The 25,835-nt window shown below is 38.4% G+C and overlaps 4 protein-coding genes across 8 annotated transcripts in view; 2 read left to right on the top strand and 2 right to left on the bottom strand.

Annotated features, from left to right (window-relative positions):
* Window positions 1-4,594, top strand: part of DNAAF4 (dynein axonemal assembly factor 4) — an 18,173-nt gene extending 13,579 nt beyond the window's left edge. Inside the window, exons 9-10 of the transcript XR_011003815.1 lie at window positions 532-603; window positions 4,505-4,594. The gene's annotated coding sequence lies outside the window, so the exon portion shown is untranslated. The remainder of the gene's footprint in view (window positions 1-531; window positions 604-4,504) is intronic.
* The window catches only part of CCPG1 (cell cycle progression 1), a 25,672-nt gene extending 3,855 nt beyond the window's left edge, over window positions 1-21,817 (top strand). Inside the window, exons 2-11 of one of the 3 annotated variants that reach the window (XM_068204009.1) lie at window positions 532-603; window positions 4,505-4,619; window positions 5,097-5,176; window positions 5,380-5,587; window positions 6,573-6,668; window positions 9,653-9,907; window positions 10,308-10,319; window positions 12,876-12,997; window positions 14,016-15,427; window positions 16,607-17,348. In XM_068204009.1, coding sequence (XP_068060110.1) covers window positions 544-603; window positions 4,505-4,619; window positions 5,097-5,176; window positions 5,380-5,587; window positions 6,573-6,668; window positions 9,653-9,907; window positions 10,308-10,319; window positions 12,876-12,997; window positions 14,016-15,427; window positions 16,607-16,784 — 2,538 coding nt within the window. In that variant the 5' untranslated portion in view covers window positions 532-543 and the 3' untranslated portion in view covers window positions 16,785-17,348. Of the gene's footprint in view, window positions 1-531; window positions 604-4,504; window positions 4,620-5,096; window positions 5,177-5,379; window positions 5,588-6,572; window positions 6,669-9,652; window positions 9,908-10,307; window positions 10,320-12,875; window positions 12,998-14,015; window positions 15,428-16,606; window positions 17,349-21,547 lie in introns of those variants that run through there. The other 2 variants (XM_068204012.1, XM_068204011.1) reach the window with 2 other exon arrangements.
* LOC137481980 (GPI mannosyltransferase 3-like) lies at window positions 16,884-21,740 on the bottom strand. 2 transcript variants are annotated; one of them, XM_068204021.1, is made up of 5 exons: window positions 21,604-21,740; window positions 20,331-20,395; window positions 19,341-19,551; window positions 18,414-18,594; window positions 16,884-17,821 (listed from the first exon to the last, which is right to left on the bottom strand). In XM_068204021.1, the coding sequence occupies exons 2-5, from the start codon at window positions 20,341-20,343 to the stop codon at window positions 17,690-17,692; spliced, it is 537 nt and encodes a 178-aa protein (XP_068060122.1). In that variant the 5' UTR covers window positions 20,344-20,395; window positions 21,604-21,740; the 3' UTR covers window positions 16,884-17,689. The 2 variants fall into 2 exon arrangements, with proteins under 2 accessions (XP_068060122.1, XP_068060121.1); XM_068204020.1 differs by lacking the exon at window positions 21,604-21,740 and having other exon boundaries at window positions 20,331-21,526.
* Window positions 21,707-25,835, bottom strand: LOC137481977 (GPI mannosyltransferase 3-like). Of its 2 annotated transcripts, none has more exons than XM_068204014.1 (7): window positions 24,945-25,835; window positions 24,724-24,854; window positions 24,384-24,503; window positions 23,645-23,749; window positions 23,369-23,499; window positions 22,675-22,815; window positions 21,707-21,815 (listed from the first exon to the last, which is right to left on the bottom strand). In XM_068204014.1, the coding sequence occupies exons 1-7, from the start codon at window positions 25,681-25,683 to the stop codon at window positions 21,797-21,799; spliced, it is 1,386 nt and encodes a 461-aa protein (XP_068060115.1). In that variant the 5' UTR covers window positions 25,684-25,835; the 3' UTR covers window positions 21,707-21,796. The 2 variants fall into 2 exon arrangements, with proteins under 2 accessions (XP_068060115.1, XP_068060114.1); XM_068204013.1 differs by lacking the exon at window positions 21,707-21,815 and adding an exon at window positions 22,073-22,279 and having other exon boundaries at window positions 24,945-25,833.

Here is a 25,835-nt window from a genome sequence, read left to right as displayed (position 1 = left end):
CCTCCGAATCAGTGTATTTGAGAGTACTTGAAGGGAGTGAAACAGGAAACATTGATTTTGCCCAGTAGTTGAAGAAAATTAGTTCCAAAAGATCCTAATCTGTTTCTTCTCAAATAAAAACTCAGTGTTTTTCTTGAATAAACTGTAGTTTCTGTGCATGTAACAAAGCAGAAATTATTTAATGTCTTTAAATTTGTTTATAGCATCATTGTTTAACTTTAATTATTAATTTATTGACTAGCTTCATGTGTGTTTAATCTAAGAGCTTTTTGGCTGGCTGAAATAAGTGTGTACCTAGCAAAGCTATATTTACTCCAAGTATAAAGAAGATAATAGGAAATAAATACAAAAGAATATATTTTCTTTCTCAACTTTTATTCTGTTTTTTTTTTCTCAATTCCAGAATAACAATTTTTGTGTTAGTATAGTCTTCTGTAATGTCATGATTTCCATTCTTCTGTTTATTTATTTTTCAGTAGAGCAGTGAAATTGTGTGTCTTGGATATTAAAAGAGTCTACTTTTACCTGCAGTGTGCTTTGAAAATGTCTGAAAATTCCAGTGACAGTGATTCATCTTGCGGCTGGACTGTCATCAATCACGAGGTACCCAGTTTCACATTGGTAAAATTCTGTCAGTTTAAGGCTATCTGTATGCACTAAAATACTATTTCAGCTTAGTAACTCTTGTCTTGTGGGATCTCTGTGTACCAACAGAGGATATAGAAGACAAGTTTAGAAGTAAATCATGAAACTACTATTTTAAAAATGTATACTTTTACTATAGTTGATAGAAATTTTGATATTTAAAAGAATTTCTTTTTCTGCAAAGGTTTTACTTTGAAGAGCTGGTAGAATTTTAGTGGCATGCATTCTTCTGTTTTACCTGCCTGAAAACATTAGCATTCTATGTAACTTGTCTGTTGTTGCTAATATATTTCCTGTCCTCCTGATAAATCTGTACCCTCACCAAACGAAACAAAGTTGGGAATACTGGGCAGGAAAAATATCTTGTGCAGAAGGGAATGATTCCATGATTTCCCCAAGTTTTTTCTACCACTAAGGTATCTGATCCTAATTTCAGCAGTGTCTGTTCAGGAGCAGCCCTCTGTCCCTACACAATCTTCCTTACAGAAAATTAGGATAGGGACAAGTGTGTATTCCACCGCTGTAATGGGACAGGTGTCTGGATCTGATGTTGGTTTCAAAGTTTGCATTGTGTGGGTGAAATCAGTGCTGTCAGTGGAGTCTGGAGAGCAGGAGTCTTATGGCAAGGTCAGCACTTAGGTTTGATCAAATGACTGCACTGACTGTGCTGGTTGACACGGTGCCTTCAGCACCTGCTCAGGTGCAGACATGTGAATGTAGATAAGAGTGGTTTATCTTCCCACAGTGGACAAGGCGGCCCTGGGTTGCTCAGAACCTCTGAGAAGCCCTTCCTGGTAGTGTGGGTATCCAGTATCCTTTCTTCCTTTAGTCCTGAGGATTTCCGTATCTCTGCAGATCTTGGCTGATGTGTGAGTGTAGGATGGGTGGGTTGGTTTGCTTGTTTGCTTTGGTACTTATATATTTAGCATTATCTTGTAAACTGAGGAGGCCATTGAGCCAGAATCCTCAGGACAGATGGCTTGACAGTTTTCCTGGAATGACACTTAGGTATTGCCTGCATTTAAGGACCAGTATTTGAGATATTTCATTCAGAGGAGGAAAGTAGGAAAAATGGCTGAAGATCGTGCATAGTAATCAGCTGTTCTTCGTTGCACACTCCCCTGTTTTGCAGATTATGATGCAAATGGGTAACTTGGAACCAAGCTATTACAAATTTGTGATTGCACTCATGTTTTGACAGTTCGGTGTCACAAGTGATACAGTGGGAAGTTTATAAATATTGGGCCATGCTTTCATTTCTGTTGGCAGCAAAGTGGTATTTAAGAGATGGTTAAAACGTCTTTTCCTTGTTTTTGGCTGGATGACAGGTTGGGAATCTTGTCACCAAAAGAAACAGAAAACTCATGCACTCCATTCCCCAAGGCCAAGTGGGCTACAAGAGTGTACAGGCTGTTGGACTCACTGAGTTCAGATAAAAGTAAAAGGATTTAGAGGTTGAGCTCAGCAGTTGAGTTATTCAGCTGTGAAGTGCAGACTTTATTTTCATTCTTGGGATGGTTATTTTACACTGTAACTGCAAATGAATTATGCAGTCTAAATAAGTTAACATAACACAAGATTGTAGGATGGCTGGGATTTGTCTAGCCAAAGCAGAACAGATTTCCGTGACATGGAGATTTTGTGTTCCCAATTATTCAGCTCTGATTCAGTGAAATAAAAATGGGAAAACACTGATGTTTGAGAGCTGCCATTATTAGCACTCTTCTGGTAGGACAGCTTTGAATCTGAGCATTAAAAAAGCAGAATGGATGGGATGGCCAGGTACCTTCACACAGCTGTTACCCAGGGAGGGGGGATGTGGACTTGTGTATACTGCAGTGAATTGATTTGGACATTTAGGGATAGAACTGTGGGTTAGACAGGTTTGGATTGTAGTATGATTTTCTCCCATACTGTTGTGACCTGTAGTGATGATGACACAGTGGAACCTGTTTGTGGATAGGTTTTGCAGTGAGTTGAGGGGCAGGAAGTGGCTCTTGTCCAGGCTGTGGCTGCAGGGAGCTGGCAGCTGTGTATGCTGCACTGAGTGTGGGCTTTGGACAGAGAAGCAGTGCTCTGCATTGTTGGACTGCTCCTAAGAAGGGACTTGCTAATTTTGTGTAGGAGGGTAGGGAGGTGACAATATCTTTTCTTGACCTCTTTTCTATGGCTGAGATGGAAGAGTGATGAAGGTCGAGCACCAGATGAAGTGGATCGGAGAGTTCATGCATTCCCACCTGTGTGCTTTTCAGAGAGTTCATGCATTCCCACCTGTGTGCTTTTCAGAGAGTTCATGCATTCTCATGTGTGTGTTTTTCTTAAAAACACACAGGTGAAAATGCATGTACTCAGCTAGCCCCTTATCTTGGTTTTTAGCTAAAATTGTAATCTGTCTTAAGCAATACTCCTGATGTTTTTATTCTTGTGGAGCCTGGGCAAACTGAATTGTTGTTATTCTTCTTATTCACAATTTAAGAAATTATTGTAGTGGTTCTATCACACCAGAGACACATGTATACCTACCTATAAAACACAACCAACCCAAAAACCCCTAATAACTTTGTATTTTCTTTCCTGAGCTTTCACTTAGATTATAGTATATAACTTGTAAATGGGAAGTAAATTTCTACAAAACACATCAATGTTGTGATACTTATGTAGACAAAAGGAAAAAAGATACAAAGTGTTTTAAAAAAGAAAAAATATACAGTGTTTAACAGTTTACCAAAGTAGTTAATTTTGAAGCCTTTAAAAAAGGAAACATAACTTTGTAACATGATTATAGAATGTATCTTATACAATTTTTTTTGAGGCATCTAATCTTCCTGAAGTACAGTCTCAGTAAAAACAAAAGCATACATGTTTGCTTGAGTCCTGAAATGAGACATCCAGGGAAACTGATCTGGAAGTATTGCTGCTACTGTAATTTCACACCTGCTGTTGCAAAAAATAACTATCTCTGTTTACAGAAACAGCTCAACTTATTTACGGATCAGAGTGACTTAGTATTTTTTCAGTTCTGTTTTGCATGTTTGTAGTTTGCTAGTAGCCTTACTGGTGTCTCATCAGTTTTTTTCAACAAAAATTACAATGTAAAGATTAAATATTTGGAATAGTCAAGCATATTGCTTGACTTTAGTACCCTGCAGTCTCCTGGTGTTGTTTATTTGCAGTTCCTGTTGTGCTCTGGTGTTGTTGCTGCCTGGCAGCTGACTAATAACGAAGGCTTCTTTCTGGATTAAAGACAGAAATCCAATATAGAGTTTGTACAAATATTTGTATTTGAGGTGTCAGAGATTTACTATATAAGCAGCCTTTCAAAATTTCTCATGGGAATTGAGATGGAGTAAAGTTATACATAGTTTTTCCGGCAGTAGTATTTATTGGAGCTCATGTTAGTATGCTTGAAAGTTCTATTTTTGGGAGGGTGTGTGTATTTGCATACAATAGATGGACCTGGGAGCAAGAATTAGATCCCATATTCAAAACCTCCTCTGTTTCTCTAAATTCTGTTTAATAAACAGGTCTAATAATGGCAATAATAATAGTTCTTTAAAATACTCGGTGTAGTTGTTAATTAATTCCTAAATGGCTGTCATTTTTCCTCTCTAGAATTGTCCTTGTCTAACTTTTTTTAACCTTGGTCATGAGTATTACACAGTAACACTTGTTTCACACTAGTTAATTAATTGGTATTTCACTTGCTTTTCTTTGCTCAAAGTTGTCTGCAGTTTTAAAGGCTCAGTTTTTCTGTTCCTGTTTTTATTACTAATATTCTGTTTGCTTTGTAACATTTTCTTCCTACTTTACAATTGGAAACCCCAGTAACTGTAATGTCATTTAAACTCTTCACCTTTAGGGGTCTGACATAGAGACAGTGACCTCAGAAAATGGAAGCACAAATGACAACCATGAGTTTGTTTCAGAAGAATATGTTTCTTTGCAAGAAGAGGAGCAGGCAAGTGATGTGCAAGGTAAGATATTAAAAGAGGAGCAGTTTCATTAAATAGGTCAATATTTCTTGTAGCATTGGCACAAAATTAGTATTTTCAATAGATTTTTATGTGCTTTGTGGACCTCTGTCAGAGTGTTTGCTTCACCAGTGTTATGGAAAATATTAAATCATTGACTTTATAAAAGTATTTTTTCCTGAAATATGTGAAATTAGTAGAATGTCTTTCATTTTGTCCATACTTCAGATGTGTTACAGAGTAATGTGCACTGGTGTTGCTGTAAGATAGTTTATAGAAGTGTTATTGATAAAAGAATTACTCCCTAGTAATATAAGATCAAATAAGAATAATTTGGAAGGAACCATCAATGCTTGTACTCCTAGAAAATGACATTATGACACTGTATTTTAATATTATATGGGTTTGGGCATAATTTATGGTTGCTGCTTTTAATCCCATGTTTGTTTACTTGTTTATTTCCTCTTTTTATTCATATAGCTCAGTACATCAATGATGAAGTGATCCCAGCAGTAGATAATACTCCATCTGGTTTTGAGGAGACTCAGACAGTTCCAGAGGTAAATTACATTAAGACTACATTATTCAGAAGCTTCTGTAAGCCCCATCTGTCAATGGCAAGAAATGTTTTGAAGGCATTAAAATAAAGACACAAATTTTTCCTTTCCTGAAGTTCCAACAATTCTTGTTTTTTTGTTTGTTTGTTTGAATTATTTCGTGTTTTTTTGTGTCTGAATAATTCTCACATTGTCCCATTCTCTAGGGAAATAAAGAAAAAGTTCCTGATGATGGGTCCTGCATTGGAACTATTAGTGATGATTCTGACATTGTCACACTTGAAGCTCCAAAACCAGAAGAAACTCAGAGTCAGGAGGAAGCTCCAGCTGATGGTGAAGAAGCTCAGAGTTCAGAGGATTTTAACATGGGTTCCTCCTCTAGCAGTCAATATGCATTTTCCCATGTAGAAACTGGTAAGAGCAATACAGTCCTAAGCAACTGTGTGCAAAAATGTCACCAGGGAAAAAACTCAATCCAGTCCTTGGTTAGGGAGCCCACTTTTTGTGGAGAGAGGAAAAAAATAATAGTTTTGTTGAGTACATATCCAAGTATTTGCATTCTCTAGAAAACATCTAGGTGCCCTCTACAATTTTGTCTAAATGTATGTCTGTGATCTTTTTATTTGAAAGCAATCTCTCTCATTAAGTGTTCACTGTTTTAAATGGAAAGTTAATTTGTAGCATATCTTGGAGAATAAAAATTACTTTTAGTTCATAGACTAATCGTAGGTTTTCTCTTGGCAATATTTATAGAGTTGGCATAAATGACTAGCAAGTGGGAGAGGGTTTTTGGTGCCATGAGGACTAAGCAGTATGACTACAAAAACTTTGTACCACCTTCATAGCTATGGAGTGTACATTTATATATTTAAGATACTCCCAGTCCTTGGCTGAAATAAGCAGCGCGTTATATTCAGGAGGAAGGAGATGAATATTTGTCCAATGTAGAACAATAAACAAAACTCCAACAAATCCAAACAAAAAACTTCCTGTTTTGTTGCTGTTCTCTAGTCTTCCTCTATAAAATTTTTAGCTGCTTATTTGTAATCTCTTCTGTTATCTTTGCTCTCTACGACACCTTTGTATTGCTGATTTTTGTCTTTCAAATGAAGTTTATTACACAAACAGGATTTTACCTAAAATACTGTTTTACCTTAGAGTAGGATACAACATCGTTAAATGTTCATGTATCTGTATAGTATCCACTGGAAACAGAAAGTGACAGCTTTGCATCTAATTATACCCAGTGAAGATTTGTAACAAAGCTGTTACCTTCTTTAAGTCTTCTGGGGAATCTGACTTAATTTTTAAGTTAAAATTTAGTTGACTTTGTTTTTTTCTTTTAGGGATGAGTTCTAAAAGTGTCTTTTTTTCCCCCTTGTGTTTTTGTACACAAAAGTCAGTTGGATGGAGAAGCTGTGGAAGATTCCTGATTGTGTAAGGGGATGGGGAAATGAGGTGAAACAGCATGTATCTCGCAGTCTTCCTTTTCAAGGTGGTGTGATTAAATTTGATCAGCTTGTGCAAAGCTGATTGCTTAAGGCTTGCATGGAGTGTTCTTAAAATTTTTGAAAGCAATCTGACTTGATCTTTTCATAGTCATATTCTAGACAGATGCTGAAAGCCAATCCTCACTGGAGAACTTGGCTAAGCTGTGGGTGTCTTACGTGCTTCTTTAAAAAGATGTTAACCTTGCATGTAGGTTTGGAGCCAACACCAGTAAGGTTTGTAATACATTTGAATGTGTGTGCTGGATTGTTTCAATGGATAGATCTTGTTGGATTCCAATCCTACGTGTGACTGGCAAAAAGAATTTAATCCTTCTAACATAAGCTGATTTCAGCATGGCCTTTAGTGCTGGGCATTCAACTGATCAAGTATTGCAGAAAATGTCAGGAGTACTTTTGCAAGTATTTTAAATGCTGAAGTTTTAGACGTGACAAAAAGTGTCAGCAGAAATCTTTGCTATTCACTTCTTGTTGAGTGTTCTTTTGTGTTGGAAAAGGATGAGCCTCAGATTCATCCTAATGTAGATACTAAAGCATTCTACAAGGATTTTCTGCCACTTCTTTTTGCCAATTAGTTCCTATTTGGGTTGTCTTCATGAGGCAAACAGAAATGTTTCAATATTGCTTCATGAATGAAGTTCAGCCAGCAGAAGTACCCATATGCTACAGTGAACTGTATCTGAGCTGTGTCCATGCAGAAATGTCAGCTTAATCTGATTTCTGGTATAGATCTGACATTTCAATATCACAGTAGAAACTAGGATTTTGGACTGCTATTGTGGTCACACTTGGTTTCATTTGTAGTCCTTTCCATCCTGGTACTGTAAGAGCACAGCTTTGTACTGAATTCTTACAGCAGCCTTTATAGCAGTGTCATTCTTACCTGAAAATGTAATTGCTGTTGACAACTTGGCAGTAAGTGCTTATGAGTGGCTTTAAGTATCTTACGGCATTTTTCTTTCTGATAGTAATTTTTTGACTCCTTTCCTATTCTTTGCTGTCCAGTGTGTAGCCAAGATTTTTCCCATTTGGCTAGAAACAGCTTGTTCCTTAACCACTTTTGTATTCCATGCATGTAAGCTTCTTTGGTTGTTGAAAAACCCTAAAAAACCCCACAGATGAGCAAGAAAAACATCTCTTACTAAGTTTGTCCTGTATATTTCTCTATAATGTCTGACCTCTGCATTCTAGGAATGCATTCTGAATGTTTGCCTTTGTTTTCCAGGATTGGGAAGTATGCATCTGCTTAAATGACTGGGTCTAAAATGGTGTCCTTCGCTACTAAGATATAGAAATTCATTTAAGTGTCTGCATGTCCGAGTCACTGTTTAAGTGATTTGTCTTTATTGCAAAGTCTGCTTGGTTGGTCTGGTTTGACTGATTTACTAAAATGGAGTTTTTTATTAAGGGAGGAAGTCGTCTTTCATAATCTGTCATGTTACTTGTCCATGGACTCAGAAACTAGAGGTGTTCCAGATACTAATTTATAATCTTTTCTGGGCTTGATGCAATCACCTCTTTCAAGCTGTAATTTATTTTAAGTGAAGAATCTTAAGTGGTAGTGCATTTTATAGATAATAGCTAGTACTGTCTGTTCATAGGCATTCTTGTCTGTTCAGTGATGTGTGCATGGCTTTGCTCAAACAAATGAGTTTTCAGTTGTGAACTGTTCAAGGACAGCCTCTCTACCTTTGTATTTTTACATTCTGAGTAATGACATCTGATAAGAGAATGAACAACCATATTTCTAGGAGGGGCACTTGCATTGTGTGACTGTGAGCAGCAAAATTAGTGTCCAAACAGGAGCACTTTGTCATGTCTGGAGACTTCACTGATCCCATTGAATTTATCCCAGACATGTGAATTAGGTACAGAATATAGATACTTGAAAGCTGGTTTTCCACCCTACTACTGCTTCCCCTTGATATTTACCTTGCACTTGAAAGTTACGCTTTTAAAAGAGGAAGATTAAATAATAGTTACTTATATACTGGATTATATAACTCTATTTACAGTATATGCAGCAAACATTTGTACAAATGGGAACAAGCAATTACAGCTCTGTTGTTACTTTCCTGGTTAGAATATGTGGCTTTTGGACTATTGGAATATGAACATACAAATGTTCATACATTAGTACCTAATATTGCAAAAATTGTATAAAAGGTATTTTTTAAGGTTAGAATTTGTTTTTATCTCAAATCTTGTCCAATTTACCAAAACTTCATTCAGGTAATAGACGAATGTTAGGAAAGAACAAACAGAAAAGCACATGAGTGGATTTTTTCCTGTGAAGTAGTGGTTGAAAATGGCTTTTTTGAAAAGTGGGTCAAGATGTTAACAAATAGTATATGGTAGGTATTAAAAGTAAACAAAATTGCATATTTAAATAATTTTTTATCTTGCTTTTGAATATTTCTAATAGCTACATTAATGGAACTGTAATGGAATTTTTTCTGCAATTGCATGGAGATCACAGAATTAAGTTTTTTGAGAGTGTGTAACAAAACCATGTCTGTCTTCTAGGAGGCCTTCTTTTAGCAAGCCTTTATATTGCTTTTTCATTTTTAAGTATTTCAGTTTTAACCGCTGCAAGAGAAGGAAAACTGAATTCTTTGTCTTTCTACTTCACAAGAATTTGCAGGGGCAGTACATGTAGATGCTTTAGGAGACAGAATTGACTGAAACACTTTGCAATGAGTGAATGATAAGTGCCATACAGCTTTTCAGTGATAATTTCTTGATTCTCGATTATTTTGTTTAAAAAAAAAATTTTAAACTTTGGAGAGCACACATTCCTTGCATAATTTCCAGCAAAACGATATCATTAGAATTTTAATTTTGTTTTATTAATGTTCTCAAAGATAAACGCCAAATCTATTTTGCATAAATATGACGGATCTTGATACTCAGTTTGCTCTTTACCACGGTATGTAATGCATTTTAACCACCGCTGTATGTTGCTCTGCAGTTTTCCCATCTCAGGCCAGCCCCGAGGAGTCCAGCAGTGATGAAGGCAGCAGCCCAAGCAGCCCGGCCGTGCGCAAGCGGCGCCCGCGGAAGCGCGGGGTGTCGAGCTCCGAGCCCGAGGGGGCGGCAGCGGCGGAGCCCGAGGCGGAGCCGCCCCGGGACGAGCAGCACAAGCGCCAGTTCAGCAGTGGCTTGAACAGATGCATCATCCTGGCGCTGGTGATCGCCATCAGCATGGGCTTCGGACACTTCTACGGTGAGTTCAGGGAAAGCAGGACACACAGTCCACATCTTGTGTAGCAAATGCTGTTTTATTGTGACTCCGATGTTTTTTCTCGTTCTCTGCTAACAACCTAAACCTAAAAGTGAGCGAAAGCAACTGCAGCTGTAGTGGTAATACAGGGAGGTCCTTTAGCAGTGCAACTGTATGTAATATAAACTACTTCGTACAGTAATGTGGTAAATAGTAATTTTTCCAAAGTAGCTCTAGTTTTATATGAAAATATGCCTTTCTAAAAAGACACATGATTCAGTTGGAGATGGGGATATCGTTCTCTTTGGATTTGGTGTTGACTAATTGTTAGGGATTTAAACTTTGGCACTTCTTTTGAGATTTGTATTAATTTTCACTTGATCCCATTTTTTTTAATTCTCAGGTAAACCTGAAGGTAAGAGCCTTGAGTGATGTACTGTGGATGCTGTGCTTGCATTCAGATTTACTTTTTAAACTGTGTGTGTGTATGTGTACGCACACATCCAAATATGTATGCACACTTAGATTATGAAAATAAAACAATAAGTCAAGTCTCAGGAATTGCTGATATATGTGGGATTATAGGACCAACTAATCCAATCATACAAACACACTTTATGTAGTAGTAACTGGTGTGAAAACTGGTTGGTGAGCATTGGCACGACAGAGGCATAGAGGAGCACAGTCACCACACCAGTCTGTGGTAGTGCTTGTGAGGGGAACTTGAGATTTCAGTTGTTAATCACTTCACTCTGTTTAGTTTGGTGCTAATGATAAATACTATCTTTTTAAAGAACTTGGAGATCTGTGGATGAAAAATACACTTTGAACGTGGACTCGGGGGAATAAATTTTTTAAGGAATTCACTTGTTCATTCATTTAATCTATATTTCTAAATAAAAATTGTCATCATTGATGACAGTGATGGCAGCATTTTTCAGCAGAAGGAAGACAACTCTGTGTGGCTTCAGTTGTTGCTTCTTCAGGTGAAAGTTCTTCATGGTTATGTGATAACTTATCTTTCTACTGCTAGAAAGGAAGTGAAGTTCTGCTTCCATCTTCCTGTTTTTAGGTTTGTGGTTTTTTTCAACACAAACTTGCAGAGAGAAGTCCATCTTCCTAGAGGACTCCTTTGTATTTTTGTGGTTCAGCTTGAAATTAACGTTTCCCACAGCACTCTTCCAGTGTTAGGCTAATTGTTATATTAAGAGGATTGGAAAGTGTAACTTTTTATAAATTACTTTTCTCTTTTTGAGTCAATATCAGAATAGTGTTTTCCTTTTAGCTGGAGCTCTAGGACCCCCTTAAGACTTTCAAGGATGTAGAAAGCAACTAGGGTTAGATTTTAATCAACAACTGTATCCTAATCAGTATTAAACTGATTTAACTGGCTTTATGATGCTCTAGGAAGGAGAACTGAAAGAAGGCAAACTTTTCAGGTAACAGATGAAGCTAAAATTAGGTAGAAGGTCCTTGCCAGAAAAATGTCTCCTTATGGACATTCAGATATTTAACTTTTTTCTTTAATCAGAAACTGCAAAGGGGACTATAGCTATAATGCTAGGGATTTGGACTGGTTAGTTAAAGAATCCGAAGGATACTGTGACTTAGAGTACCAGCTGGAAACACAAACCAATTACTGAGGAATGGCACCTCAATATGTTCATTTTCAGTGTTGTTAGATGTCATTTTTGCTTACTGTACCTAAATTAGGATTTTTGATGAGAGAAAAAGAGCTTTAAGTGTTTTTCTGTAATTCAGGTTCTACCGAACGTGAACCTCTTAATGCTACATGATGATTTTTCAGATGCAGGCTTTAGATTGTTAGGATCGATGGACTTCCTCAAAAGTATCTATAAAAGATAAATATTGAAACCAAAGTTACTGTCAGTGTACTTAGATTAATTTATGAAGGGATCTGTGCTCTCAAGAAGTGTTTACTAGGACTCTGCAGACTTAAATCCTTGCTATAAAAATGTTGCCTTCACTTAGCTGAATTGAACCATTATAGTTCAACTTGGTTTACTATAGCAGTCTTTTTTTAAGGTCACACTTTACAATAGATAAAAATTAAGAGAGCACAAAACATTCATGAGTGTAAGTGTACTTATAGTATTTCTTCTGCTTAACAATACATCTTCCCCTGCCTTTAAATACAGAAATAGAGCTCTGAATATGCTGTATTGGCTTGGAAAGAAACACCTAAAAATTGCTGTTGCCTTCTTCTCTAGAGTCAATTCAAGAGAATTTTAAAAGCAAATATATAAAAACTACATGTGTTAGGATTTAGAGAACATGTGTTAGGTGAGGAAGTACCAGTCAAGAAGCTGTTCTTGACAAAAAATTTTGGTGGCTAGTACAGCAAAGATACTTTTTCTGAAAACCAGGGTGTCTCAGCCTTTATCTGACAATTGAAAAACAGGACACTTGCTTACTCTGCAGCCTTTGCTTATGGATAAGAAGGACATGACAGGGCCTGCAATACTTGCTGCTTTGTGAGCAGTGTGTAATAATTGTATTTCTGCATGAAAATTTAAACACTGTGCTAATCCCCTCTTATTCATGTAAATCAATTAACAGTCAAGGTTGTAGTTCTGAAGTGGATAATACATGGACCAATAGTCTCCCTTTTATCCTGGTTGGCTTGCATGTTACTAAAAAACTTACAGAGAAGTCACAAATATTCTTTCCTGCATAACTTGTTGGTTTGGATCTAACTTATTTCTATGTAGTGTTCCAAAATTGCTATATTTGTTATTAATGAAAAAAAGAATTTTTGGGTCTGAGAAATGGTTTGTCAGTGAAAGAAACAATTTTGCTACAGGTAAACAGTTACTGGTAAAGACAGGTCTAAAGTGGCAAGGTAAGAATGCTTTTGAGATTGCAGAGAGTGAAGATGATGTTTAGGTTCCTCTGTTCCTCTGCTTACTCTCAGTCAGTCTATCAAAAGAAATTTTTTTTATCTTTGTAGGTACAGTGCAAGTCCAGAAACGGCAGCAGCTGGTGACAAAGACACGTGAATTAAAAGATATGAAAGATGACCTTTACCAGTGCCAACAAGAGCAAGGAGATCAAGTGCACCACAAAGTGGGGGTAGGTGTGAGCTTAGCTGGAAGTCATTGAATAATTCTGTCATTATGTGTGTTTTTTGCACAAAGTGAAATGAATTTCTCACACAAATCCATTAAATTTTTGTCTTTAGTAAGTTCTTTCAGGGAACTTTCCCCTGAATTCTTGACAAATGTTTATGTTGATTGAATTTGCTCTCGGAATGTGTTTAAACATACTGGGTTTAATGTCTGTAGTCTAGGAGTTATCTGGACACAGAGACTCTGTTTCCCTGTGATACAGTGCCAGGTTGTCATTAATGAGGACAGCTGAAGTAGAAAATGCTTGTAAAAACATGTTGAACCTACAGGTTTTGTGAATTTGCTTTCTGAATTATCAATGGTTATTAACTTTTTAAATACTTAAGCCGCACTGCTGTTTTTTTACTGTTGCATCATCCAGAGAGAAGATTCGGGAGTCTTGTCTTTTCTTTTTTTAGGTTTTCTTTTATGTGTCTGTTAGCAGCATTTGTATATAATTCAGTATGTTTTAGAGCTTGTCAATGATGTCAACAGACCGGGGAGCTCCTTTTGTGTTAGTACATAGTTACATGAACAGGTATTTTCAGATTAGGTTCAAAATCAGTTTGTGAATTTCTGCCCCAACAGCTTCTGCTAATTTTTTTGGTAATTTGTAAATCCAGCTTGCTGAACATAAATCAACAGCAAAGATGCATATTTTGATTTCCTTTTGAGATGTTAGAGTTCATGTACCCAACTGACTATCCTTTAGCTAGTTAAACCAATACAAGTGAGGGGTGATGACCTCTGGCTGGCTGGGAGAATTTCTCACGTGGTCTTTGTTGCCAAGAAAGTGTGTGATAAACACACCCAACTGAGATAAACAAACCAGCTCTATTTTTGCATCTTGCTTTGCATGTTTCACTGCATCCAAAATGACAAGTAAGCTCTATTTGGGCTACCTTGGTTTTTCATCTTTCTAGCTAAAATTGTAACAATTCTCATTGTAGTATTTCTGCTTGTTTTCTTTTTGTTTCTTTTAGTCACTCAAGGGAGATCTTGCCACATGTTTGACCTTTACTGAGGTGGAGAAGAAATCCTTTGATTCTCAAAAAAAAAGTCTTGCTGCAGAAAATCAGCACCTAAGAGAATCTCTAGAGAAAGAAGAAAAAGCTTTGGCCTCACTTCAGGAAGAATTAAGGAAGCTAAGACAACAAATTAGGAACTTAGAAGATAAAGGTAGTAGCACTGAATCTATTGTAATAGAAAATCAGAAACTAAGGGAGCATTTGGAAGAAGAAAAGCAAAGGAACAGCAATTTTCTCAGGCAAAAGGAAACACTCTTTGCAGAGGCACAGATGCTAAGGCGAGAACTGGACAAAGAACGTCACATTACAGAGGCTCTGAAAAAAGAACTAGAACAGTTGAGTTCTCGTCAAACACCTGACAGTGCTGATGATGATGATGATGAGACATTAAGAGAAAATCAAGAAATAGAAACCCTGCGAGGAAGACTGGCAGAACTAGAAAAAAAGCTAAACTTTGAGCAGCAACGCTCTGACTTATGGGAGAAACTGTATGTTGAAGCAAAAGACCAATCTGAAAAACAAGAAATTAATGAAAATGGACAAAAGAAAGGTCCTAAAGGGCAAAGTAAGAGTAGAAAGAAATCAAAGGAGACATTTTTTGGTTCAGTTAAAGAAACTTTTGATGCTATGAAAAATTCCACAAAAGAGTTTGTAAGACACCATAAAGAAAAAATTAAGCAGGCTAAAGAAGCGGTGAAAGAAAACTTGAAAAAATTCTCTGATTCTGTAAAGTCTACATTCAGACACTTCAAAGATACCACAAAAAACATCTTCGATGAAAAAGAGAAGTCATCAAGCGATAAAAGATATGAGGCAAACAAGAAAGCTCGAACTTTTTACCGAGACCATAACTCCTATGAGAATCTGAAGCACATGCATTACAGGGGACCTCACATGCCAAAAGAATCCAGAAATGGAAGGAAACATCATTTTACAACATTTGAAAAAGATTCAGATTCCCAGAAATGTCTCAATGATCATTTGTGTAATAGAAAACATCAGTTTGCCCTGAAGGGCTGCTCTGGTATTTTTGAATGTGCTCATCAAGAATTCATTAGTCTCTTTAACAGAGTTTCAGATCCCATCAGGGTGGATGAATTTAATCGGCTAATGAGGAAGTATTTGCAGCAAGTTGTACATAACTTTCATCACTGGAGAGAACTAGAAAACTTCATCAATAAGTTTTTTCATAATGGATTGTTTATACACGACCAGATGCTGTTCACTGATTTTGTTAGTGATGTCAAGGATTACCTGGAAGATATGAAGGAATACCAAAGTAATAATGAGAAGGTTTTTGAGGATTTGGACAAATACGTCTACAGATACTACTTCCATTATGATAATTCACCCCAGTATGGACCCAGGTTTGTTTCCATGTTTCCTGAACTTGATACCACAAAGAAGTGTTTTTTGTAAGGACAACCAATGTCCTTGTTGTAATGGATGGTCTTTGAGCAGATATGTGTATGTATGTGTGTGTATACATATACACACACACATATGCTAGAAGACTTCCTGAAGAACTTAGTGGAAATATTAGATTATGTTACATAAAGTGGATCTGTAGAACCTTTGTATAAATTCTGTGTGTGTGCATAGCACAATCTGATGTTTCTGCTGAGTTCTTTAGAAAACTGCAACTGTCAGTAGGATTTCTTTACACCAAACAGCTCTGATTGACCATCTGATAGAATGAGGAACTGTCTTGGAGCATTAACTGGGGCTTCCTTTTTGCTCTTTGCTGAATGAGGTTTTTGAGTATATTTGAGATGTCTCCGAGTCCTGTTCTGGCAGATACATTTCACTACTCTCCTGTAGATTAGTGTAATACTGGGTTAGTCTGTATGCCCAGAGCAGAGCTCATCACACAGCAGGCTTTAGTTCAGCTCCTGACCCTGACTGAGTTTTGTTCAGACTTGCTCCCGAAGGTCCTTGGTGTTAATTGTTTCCTACATTCCTTTCCTGGATCTAGAGGTGTTCTCAGGGCTTTACAACTTTACACTTGTATTATTTATCATTTCGTGAACTTTACTGCAGCTGGAAGTCTGAACTATTAACCGCTTTAGGGTTACTGAGTATTACGTGAAGTAGCACTTTCTCCTATTGAAAGCTGAACCATGAGGGTGATATTCCTATTATCAGCTACCCAGTTCATGTGGTTTTGGTAAACACATAAGGTTTATGATTTTATTTATAGTCCATCTTCCTAATTTATTACCAAATGAACTTTATTTTTAAATTAAATACCTAATTTGTGAGAATTTCACTTTGCAGCAAAACCATTCCAAATTCTTTTACTGATACTGTTATACAGAAGGTTGTGGTACCAGCTGCATTTTTATTTTTAGAAGGCATTTCTTTATATATACCATCTTATTTATGATTTAAACAAACAAATCCCTTCCCCATTTTTCTTGCAATCTAAAGGACTTACTACTAATTTTGTTTCCAATGAACTTCAGCATGTTAAAAGCTGTACTTGAAAATGTAATTGTGTTACAAAATGCTTTTAGTAGTAATAAGCTTTTGTTTACTCCTTGCAGTCGACCTAAAAGACCTTATACACAAACTGAAAATTCCAGACATGAAAAACAAGCTCAGAAGTACCAACACCGTAATAAAAGAGAAGGTAAATGGTATAAACATGGTCGCACTAATGGAAGACACATGGCAAATCTTGAAATAGAATTGGGGCAACTACCCTTCGATCCAAAATACTGAGTAATTTATTGTAAAAATTAAGATTAAAATTCACATGCTCTCTGGAAACTAATTGTTTTTCAACAAAGCAGCAAAATGCAAGGTTTTTTTTCTGAATAATTTGATTTTTACACATTTTTGTTAACAGGCAGAAGTCAGGCTTTCTGATTTGCATATTCTGTACCTTTGCTTTAACTGTTCTTTGGAAGTAAAGATAGTTTGGGTGCCAGCAGTATTGTTGCAGAAACTAGGCATGCCATGACCTGTGTATGAAAAAATGCTTAATTGCATTCCATTAGTGTAGTTAAAGCTTGAGCCATGCATAATGTACCAACTACTAACTCCAATGTTTGATATACTAACTTCATCTCATCCTTCAAAAAATAGATCAACGTTGTGGTAATGTATTTGTTAGTGCTTTGTAACCTTATATTTACTTCCTGTCTTTGGGGGGGTTCAAGAGCCTGTTGAATTGTGAAGAATTTGCTGTGCTGCATTCTAATCAGCGTGCTGATTTAAACACTTGAAATGTCTTGCATATCTGCATATTGTAGAAGAAAAATAAAAGAGACATTGTGGGTAAAAGTCTTTATTTATAAAAGAAACTCAGCATAGCTGTACAGTTCTATAAAAACGGTCTAGTCTTGTCTGTATTTTATTGCTTAAGTGTTCATATGGTAATTTTGGTCTTCCCAATGTTTTCTAGTGGTGTAAGGTAGGTCAGCAGCCCCACCCTACCCTACTGCTACTGAAGCTGCCTTCAGAAGGAGCTTTATGTGTTTGCAGGCAGCTACTGGCTGCCTCATGGGACTTCCCATTGACTTCCCCAGTTTCAGACTCACTGCTTTCTCCTTTCTGCACTATGAGGTGTAAGCATAGCTACTGCTATGCAAAACTGATCTGGTCCAAGGTCTAGCCACTGATCTTCAGGGATAATTCATTTCAGTTTTTCTCCTGTAGATGGAGATGTGGCTTCCAACTCGTCCTTGAGGTACATGAGTATGAAAGACAGTGGCTGTTTTCTCATAGTCCCTTAAAGCTAGAAATGTTGATATTTCCTGCAAATGAACATACATTAATTTCCACAGTAAGAAAACACAGCTGAGAGCATAAGAATAGTGTTCCAAAGTCTGTTGACAACCATCAGTTCAACTGTCCCTGGGAAGCTTTATCCTCTATTTTAGGAAAGCCTGCTAGAAAAAGAAGTACCTATCCTGTTTGATCCTGTCTGGAGCAGATATTCACCAGCCACCGTTCTTTGAGTCCATGGACTTCATTAAAGATTTGAGGGGTTAAAAGGTACTGTGACTAAAGGTGTTTTCAGTTTTCATTGTTGCTTACTTAAAAGTGCAGTTTCTGGGAACAGATGGCACATTTGTTTTAACATGGACTGAGAAGAATTCCATAGAGAATTCCATTACTTTGTGGCCTGTAGAATTCGCACAGAGGAGAGGGCATACATGAACATTAAATATATAGCAGTGGAATGATATCAATAATCTTACTATGGACTAGAGGGGTCAATTTTAATATAAGCTATGTTTTTAAAAGTTGTGACAACAATGTTCAAAAATTTTAACTATAACTCTTCCTAATGTATTTTGTAACTTATCCTCAGATGTAGCTTGTTTCCTCTTGCTGTTACCATACCTGTTCTAGCACATTGAAGAGGATCAAGTGACTGGGTAATAACGTGTCATTGTAAAACTCCTTATTCAGCCAGCCAAGTGGGTTAGAGTAAAACACATCTGCTTCATCAACGTAGCTCGCATTGCCAGTTAGATTTGGGGGACACTGAAGGAATCTCATTTTTAGAGGACAGTGAACATGACTAGGGAGATAAATAAAAACACATTTCATTATAAACTGACCAGAATCAGAGATTTGAAATGACTCAGCACTTCAAAAGACACCTCAGTCAAAACAGAAATATATTTTTTTTCCTCAGAGTAGTATTTTCTTCCCTTCAATACTTCATATGAAAGCAACGTAGAGCAAGCAGACTCAGCTCCAAACTGCTGGGACTGCTGTTTGCAGTTAACAGAAAATACATTTATCTTAATAAAAATACCATTTGCACAACATCAGTTTCTTAAAAAGGTACTTTTCCATATCAGCTTCACTATTTATATCTGCTTTAACATTTTGTTTATTTGCCAAGATCTACTGAAAACCTTTTGCAACGACCTAAGTCACTGTTGTAATGACATTTCTTTACTGCCTAGCTGCAGAAGTAAAATTAATACATTTTGATTATAACAATTAGTGTTTACTTTTGCTAAAAATGCTACCATAATGAAGAAGTGTGACATACTTAGTGAAGTCATTAAACTTACTGCATATCCTCATACAAAGCTATTTCACAAAAACAAGTAAAGCTTGGATGCTGAATTTTATTCTGTGGTATAAGCATTTGGCTTATCTCCCCTATTCACTCTTTATTAACTGTATGAAAAATCAAAACTCTTCCTGTATGCATTTATATATCTCAATTTATTAAGCCTTGGAAAAAAGAAATCTTGATTTCTGATTAAGAGTTTGGATTTTAATGTAGTGCACTGTTAACACTTCTAATACCTGTAAAATGGGGTAGAGTGGCATGGCATCAGGATGAAGACAAAAGCTTGTGACTGCTGAGAGTGATTGCAGAGCTGCTGGATGTGACTCATAACATCCAGAGTGCCTCGCTGGTGAACCAAACCTGTGTACAGGGCTGGGACTAAATTGGATAACAGCAGGAAACTTGCTGCAGTTTTCTTCCATGCTTTCAGGTATTTCAAAGAATGTCCTATAGAACATTTGAGTAAGTTTCAGAGAGGAACAATTCACATATTTTTGAAAGTACCCTAATACAGTGGCAAACCATTACTCCATCAATAACAATACTTTTCTTTGAGATACTTTACTACAGTGTTGAGTCTTTACTCTTTGAATGGAAATTCAAACACTTTGAATTTCAAATGCTTTGCTCTTTTAATTCTTGGATTTAACAGAGTAAGTCTTAAGCCCATACCTGTCTCCTGAAATACAGAAATACAGTGCTTTGTCTCCTTAAATTTAATTTATTGTAATGAAAAACAGTCAATTCAATGGTTTGGGTGAATGATATATGGCAACTTATTGATGTGTTCTGATTCATGCAAGTCCACATAGAGCCAGAATAAATGGTAACTACATGTGCATGGCTGTGGTATTCTTTTTCTCCAGAATGCTGAAAACTACAGCATTCCTTTATTGCTATTAAATTTTGTGCTTCTAGCCTTGGAAAAGCATACTCCTTCATTTTTTCCCATCTTCAATCACTGCCCCTTTTCCCCACTTTGCTTGAAGGAGCTAATAATTGGAAAAGGCACACAACTGTCATGCTTTTGCAGGAATACTTTTATCCATGCTAAGGATTCTTTCTCTGTGCTACAGTCACTTGCTCTCCCTCATCTTTTTTCTTTCTTTTTTAACTAGCTGTAAGAATGGACTAGGCTAATTCTAAGACTCTTTTGTCAAATAAGGTAAAAATGGGTAAAAATTATATCCAGGTAAGGTTGCAAGACATTTGAAACCAATGCTTACCACAAAATATCATGCAGAATGGCAGTACTGGGTAGATGAACCTGAATTCCTTATGGCTCAGTGTGCTGTAATAAAACATACAGTACTACAGCAAGAAAGTTAAATGCTTCCGTTCTGTTGACAAAATGTGTTTTAGAGCACAGAGGACTGGAAGAGCATGTGCATGTATTAAGAAGCTTTTAGTATTGAAGCATTAAAGAGTAAAAATCCAAACTGTCACTTCAGAAGAACATAATCTTAATTCAAATGTATTTATTATTTGGTCGGTTTAAACCAAGCACTGGTGAAAATTCCTACAATTAAGTGGTATGATTCTTTGACAATTAGATGTAATTTAGTCAGTACTTCACCAATCTGTTTTCTGTAATAAGACACAATAAATAGTGTGGATGAAAAGCTAAGATTCAAGTACCCATTTGTATCTAGGAAATTAACAGTCGCCCCTGCTAATACAAAAATACACAATTTCCCATGCCAACTTCTTGGGCTTTTTTGGGGATTACTGCAACACTCATGTCTTGGGAATCAAAGGGGTTCTTACAAAACTAAGGGAGGTCAAAAAGTCCTAAAGCCAATAGAGCTATTTCCAGTTTTGAGTTTGAAAGAAGAAATTGCTTTTCTGGTCTTGCTACTGTTTTGCTGTAGTCTATTACTACGATAGTATAAAAGTATTTATTACTTAGTATTTATTTACTTGCTGTATTTTTTTCTTGTCTGAAAGTGTTTCCTGTTTAATCTACAGTTAATTCTGATGCTTTAGAAGAAACTTACCTTTTCTTATACTTCTGAGCTTACAGTGAGAAATACAGCCTTATGATAGTTAAGAGCTGTGTATAAACTTGTGAATGGAGTAAGCTTTAGAAGTCTAAGAATCTCTCATCTTACTGGAGATGTATTAAAAAACCAAATGAAATGGTGTTTTCATTAACAGGCATCTAGTGTACTCAGTTTTCTAACTAGTTCTATTTTTGTTTAAACACCTGCTGGGTGATTGTTGGTTTTGGGATTTTTAAAATTTCATTTCATGATGAATTATTTTATTCTTTAAAGGTCTAATCAATTCTAAAGATACATGTTGGTGGCAAAACAAGAAGCAATATTACACAAAATTCTAGAACCAGTTTTATAACTGATTGCATTTCTTGGAGTATTTGAACAGTTTCAAGTTTTCTATCACTTAACCTGAACACTATGCTGCTTTGTTCTGGAGAGGACAGGAGCTTCGCAAAGAACACAACCAGTGAGAGGCAGCAGTTCACTCAGGAGAGATTACCTGTACACCAGCACTGTCCAGATCACTGCCAGCAGAAGGACGCGGTACCTCCTTGGTGCCAGTGCACAGCCGTGAATAAAGAACGGCAGATGGGGACCCAAGACAACTGGGAGTCCCTGAGTGAAGTACCAGTGCCAAGGGTGAGAGCCATAAAATGTTCCCAAATTCTGCAGCACGTTGAATTTCAAGAAGTTCAGCTGAACCAGTACCCACTGAGGGATAGAGGGGGGTTAAACACAAATCCAAAGTCAAACCCAACAGCTACAATGAATTACAGTCATCACTGGCCCTTTTTATCACATTTTCACTCCTATTTCAGGCTTTTTTTGTTTTTAATACTAAGACTCAGCATGGACTTCCTATATTTAGCAATTATCACAGAAGTGTGTAAGTTTGTAGTTTGTTGATAACTATTGAGGACTGAGCATACTGATTTTATGTAGTATCATTTGAAGTACCTGAGAAATCAGTGTTCAACAATTTGTGGCTTAAGGATATATTTAGAGATCATAGGCCAGACACTGTCACAGAAACAAGAGAAGTCAGAGAAATCTGAAATATCCATCAATGCTAAAATACTAAATCCCAACCTTCTTCTTATAAGTCAAGTTTAAAACAGCTTACCTCACCAAAAAACACACGGTCAATTATTAAAGAGGTTCCTACTGTGACCAATCTGCAAAAATGGAAAGTTTGTTGCACTGATATTGCCTGAATTGCTTTTGTATCTTCTCCAACTGTCAAAACTCTGATTTCTAGTATTTTTGAGATTATCCATAGTCATGTCCATTTTACAGTGGCAACTTGCCATCACCTGGTATCCTTGGCACAATCCCAGATTAAGCTGGAATGCTGCTCATGTCTCACCATCCTGAAATCTTTCCTAGTGCTTTTTTGCAGCATATACAACAGTTTAAAGAAACGTTTCCTGTCCTTAAACTTTTGCAAAAGGACTGTATTTGTTCTCTTTTTTTATTTACATTATATCAGGTTTTTTTGCTTATCTGCCTTTGCAGTGGCAAAACCAATCTTAAGATGTAGCTGTGCAGTTTAAATTGAGAAAGAACTTACCCAGCCGGAATGCAGTTGTATAGGATAAGATCTGCTTTCCTCTGTTCTTGCAAAAAATGGCTGAAGACCAAAGGCATCCACAGGATAACAGCAGTGGGACGAATAACAATTGCAAGTGCAACCAAAGCTAAATACTTACAACTATAAAGGAAGAAACATAAAAAAACCCTGCAGCTTATCAAAAGGTCTGGTCAATTCTTTTGCAGACGGTGACACGTAACTTTGCCTCTCTGAGTGCAGTTACTCTCTCTTGCTTAGAAGGCTGCAACTCTAGAATTGCTTTGTTACAATGGAGTTGCTAACTGGTGGTACCTACTTTAAAATAACGAGTGATAAAGAAAATTGTGACCACAAATTCACCTATATCTGACCCCAAAAAGCTTTTGCTATCTTTTCCCAAGTTACTATATATTCCAGTGTTTTAAAGTTTAAAATAAGCTTCCCATAAAGTCATACTTTGCAAAAGGAAAGAGGGGAATAGGTAATTTTACATACCAGCTATAACATAATCTTAAAAAATATTTAGAGGAAATACTAGAGTGTTCCTTCCATGAGACAGAACTCTTGCTACATGAATGAGAGGGCTTTGGTTGTCTTAGATGTTAAGAAAAAAGTTAGCATTTTAAACAGTATCAGTAGATTGGTGTCATCCCAAACCAGAAATTATCAGTACTGTAAGCAGAAAGTTTCTCACCTGTTCCCCATCTTGGAGCCTTTTATTGGATAATAGGAAAGAGCAAAAATGCTAAGAATAGTCTCCATGGTGTTTGTTAGAGTTCTGGTACAGGAATACCATGTAAACCAGGAACAGAGTTGGCAGAAGAACTGAAAATAATTATGAACACATTAAAACAAGTTCCCCTAAATGAAGCTGGTAATTCTTCAAGGCGTGACATATCATTTTGCTCTTATTTACAATGCAAAACCAGTGTTTATTAACATGCATAATTTTTTAAAGGCTGTAACTCACCACAAACTTTGCTGTTTCTGAATTTTCAAGGTGTTGCACTAATGAGTAAAGCTTCACATCAGCAAAAGCAGCCAGCACTGCCTGTGCAAGCCTAGGGACCCAGATCTGTGTAAGCAGAGAGAAAACTGTACTTGCAACAAACCAAGGTAAATTCCAAGTTTTAAGAGAGGACTGAACTAGTGAATGACTGTTCAAGTATGAAAACAGTGAATTGGTGAATATTCGCAATAGCTTTTTATGATTTTAAAAATGAAGTAGTAAGGGCCTTGGGTAAGGATAGTATTTCTGCCAAAACAGAGAATGTCTGAAGTTCAACTGAAAGTGTTCCGAGATGGAAAGTCGAATTATCTGCTTTACATCTCCAACAGAAATCAAAAGGGGCTGTTATTTGTTAGTTCTTGTGGGTTGAGTGCAAGTATACATTGCTAAACACTTTGGAAAACTGAACTATTGTGCAATTATGATGTAGTGGCAAACACAATCAGTATGGAAATCCAAGAGATTGATGGAGACCAAGAATAATCCTCTACACTTACAGGCATCACTGTTGTGACTGGAAATCTATGAATGAGTTCTGCCCCCATGGGAAGTCAGCGGGGTCTCTGTGCTCACACATCTCTAATTGCCAGACTCAAGGCTTTGCATTTTACTTGGATAATGATAAAAATACACGGTGTTTAAATACAATACTTTAGAATTGAATTTTAGTAGCAGATGCACATTTTTTGATTATACTCACCAGCAGCTGAACATTATCCTTAGCCAGCAGCTGTAATGCTTTGTACATGCTTGCAAAGATCAGTGGGTATGAGTAGCCCCTTAAGCTACTTGTCCATTCCCAAGTCAGGTAACCATAATTATGAATATTAAGGACAGATCATGACCAACTGAAAGGAAAAGCTTCACCCGAGCCATCCGAGTCGAGACCTTCTGTCCCCTTGGGCCAGAGCGGTGGGGTGCTTGTTGCTGTCAAGCCAACACCTTATTGCCGGGGAAAGCCGTGTCCGAGCGGGGAGAGCCGTACCCGAGCAGCCTCCCGCCCACGGCACCGCGGGGGCCGCGGCAGGCGAAGGATATTTGAAGACCATGCGGTGAGCCACCTCCAGCGACTGCCAGTACTCGTCCGGGACGAAGCTGGTCTGCACGAGGAAGCAATTGAGCGTCCGCAGCGCCAGGGCGAGCGCCAGCAGCGGCGCGGGCGCGGCTGCACCTGCGGGGGCGAGGCTGGTCCGTCACGGGCCCCTCGGGGGCCGCCCCCTTCCCCGCCGTTCCCCGCCCGGCCCGGCCCGGCCCCGCTTACCGGCGCCTCGCTGCGCGGCGGCCCCGCCGGCCGAGCTGTACAGCACCGAGCGCCGCTTGCGGAGCCGCACCGCCTCCGGCATCCGCGCCCGCAGCTCCCCGACCGCCTCCCCCGCCGGGGCATGCGCGACCGCGGGAGGCGGGACAGCGCCGGTACTTCCGTCCGGTGCCTGCAGCCAGGGGAAGCCGGGGCTCTGCCGCGTCCCGCGTTCAGGTGAGGGCGCCGGGGCCGCGGGCCGAAGCCGCGCCGCACTGCGCGCCCGCCCCACGCGTGTCCGTGAGCGCGGCAGCGCCGCCTGCCGGCATGAGGGGGCGGCTGCCGCTGCAGCACGTGGCCGTGGCCGTGGCGCTCGGCGTGGCCAGCGGGCTCTACATCTACGGGCCGCTCTTCCAGCCGCCCGCGGCCCCGCACGGCCCCGCCGCGCCGCCGCCGGACGCCGCGCCCGAGAAGAGGCCCTGAGGGAGGCGTGCGGCGCCGTTCCCGGGCACCGCCTCGCAGCCCGGCCCTCGCACGCCCCGTCCGTCGGGGGCAATGGAGCCGGTCGGAGCCGGCGCGACCGCCGCCTGCCGGGGCCGTCCCGCCCGAGCCGCCTCTGCAGCCCGGCCCCGCGCTGGAGCCGCCCGCCTGCTGCTGCTGCGTGCCTGCGTGTTTGGAACCAGACTTCGGGACGTGAATGTTGAATCATGGATGATATTCTGAATGTCTGAAGGGCTGTTTCACCTCTGAATTTAAATAACATCAGGAAACTCGGAAAAGAAAGCTGCTGCTGTGTGGTTATGCTTCATGGGTTTTGTTGGATTGCCTCTGGTCTGATCCTCCAAGTGATAAATACCATTTTTCTCTGCTTCTCATGGTGTCAGTTCTTAATACCTCAGCACAGTTGGGAAAGCA

Source organism: Anomalospiza imberbis, chromosome 13, assembly GCF_031753505.1.
Source record: "Anomalospiza imberbis isolate Cuckoo-Finch-1a 21T00152 chromosome 13, ASM3175350v1, whole genome shotgun sequence".
NCBI lineage: Eukaryota > Metazoa > Chordata > Aves > Passeriformes > Viduidae > Anomalospiza > Anomalospiza imberbis.
The sequence above is the reverse complement of the archived record's forward strand: the minus strand, read 5'-3'. Positions and strand labels throughout refer to the sequence as shown.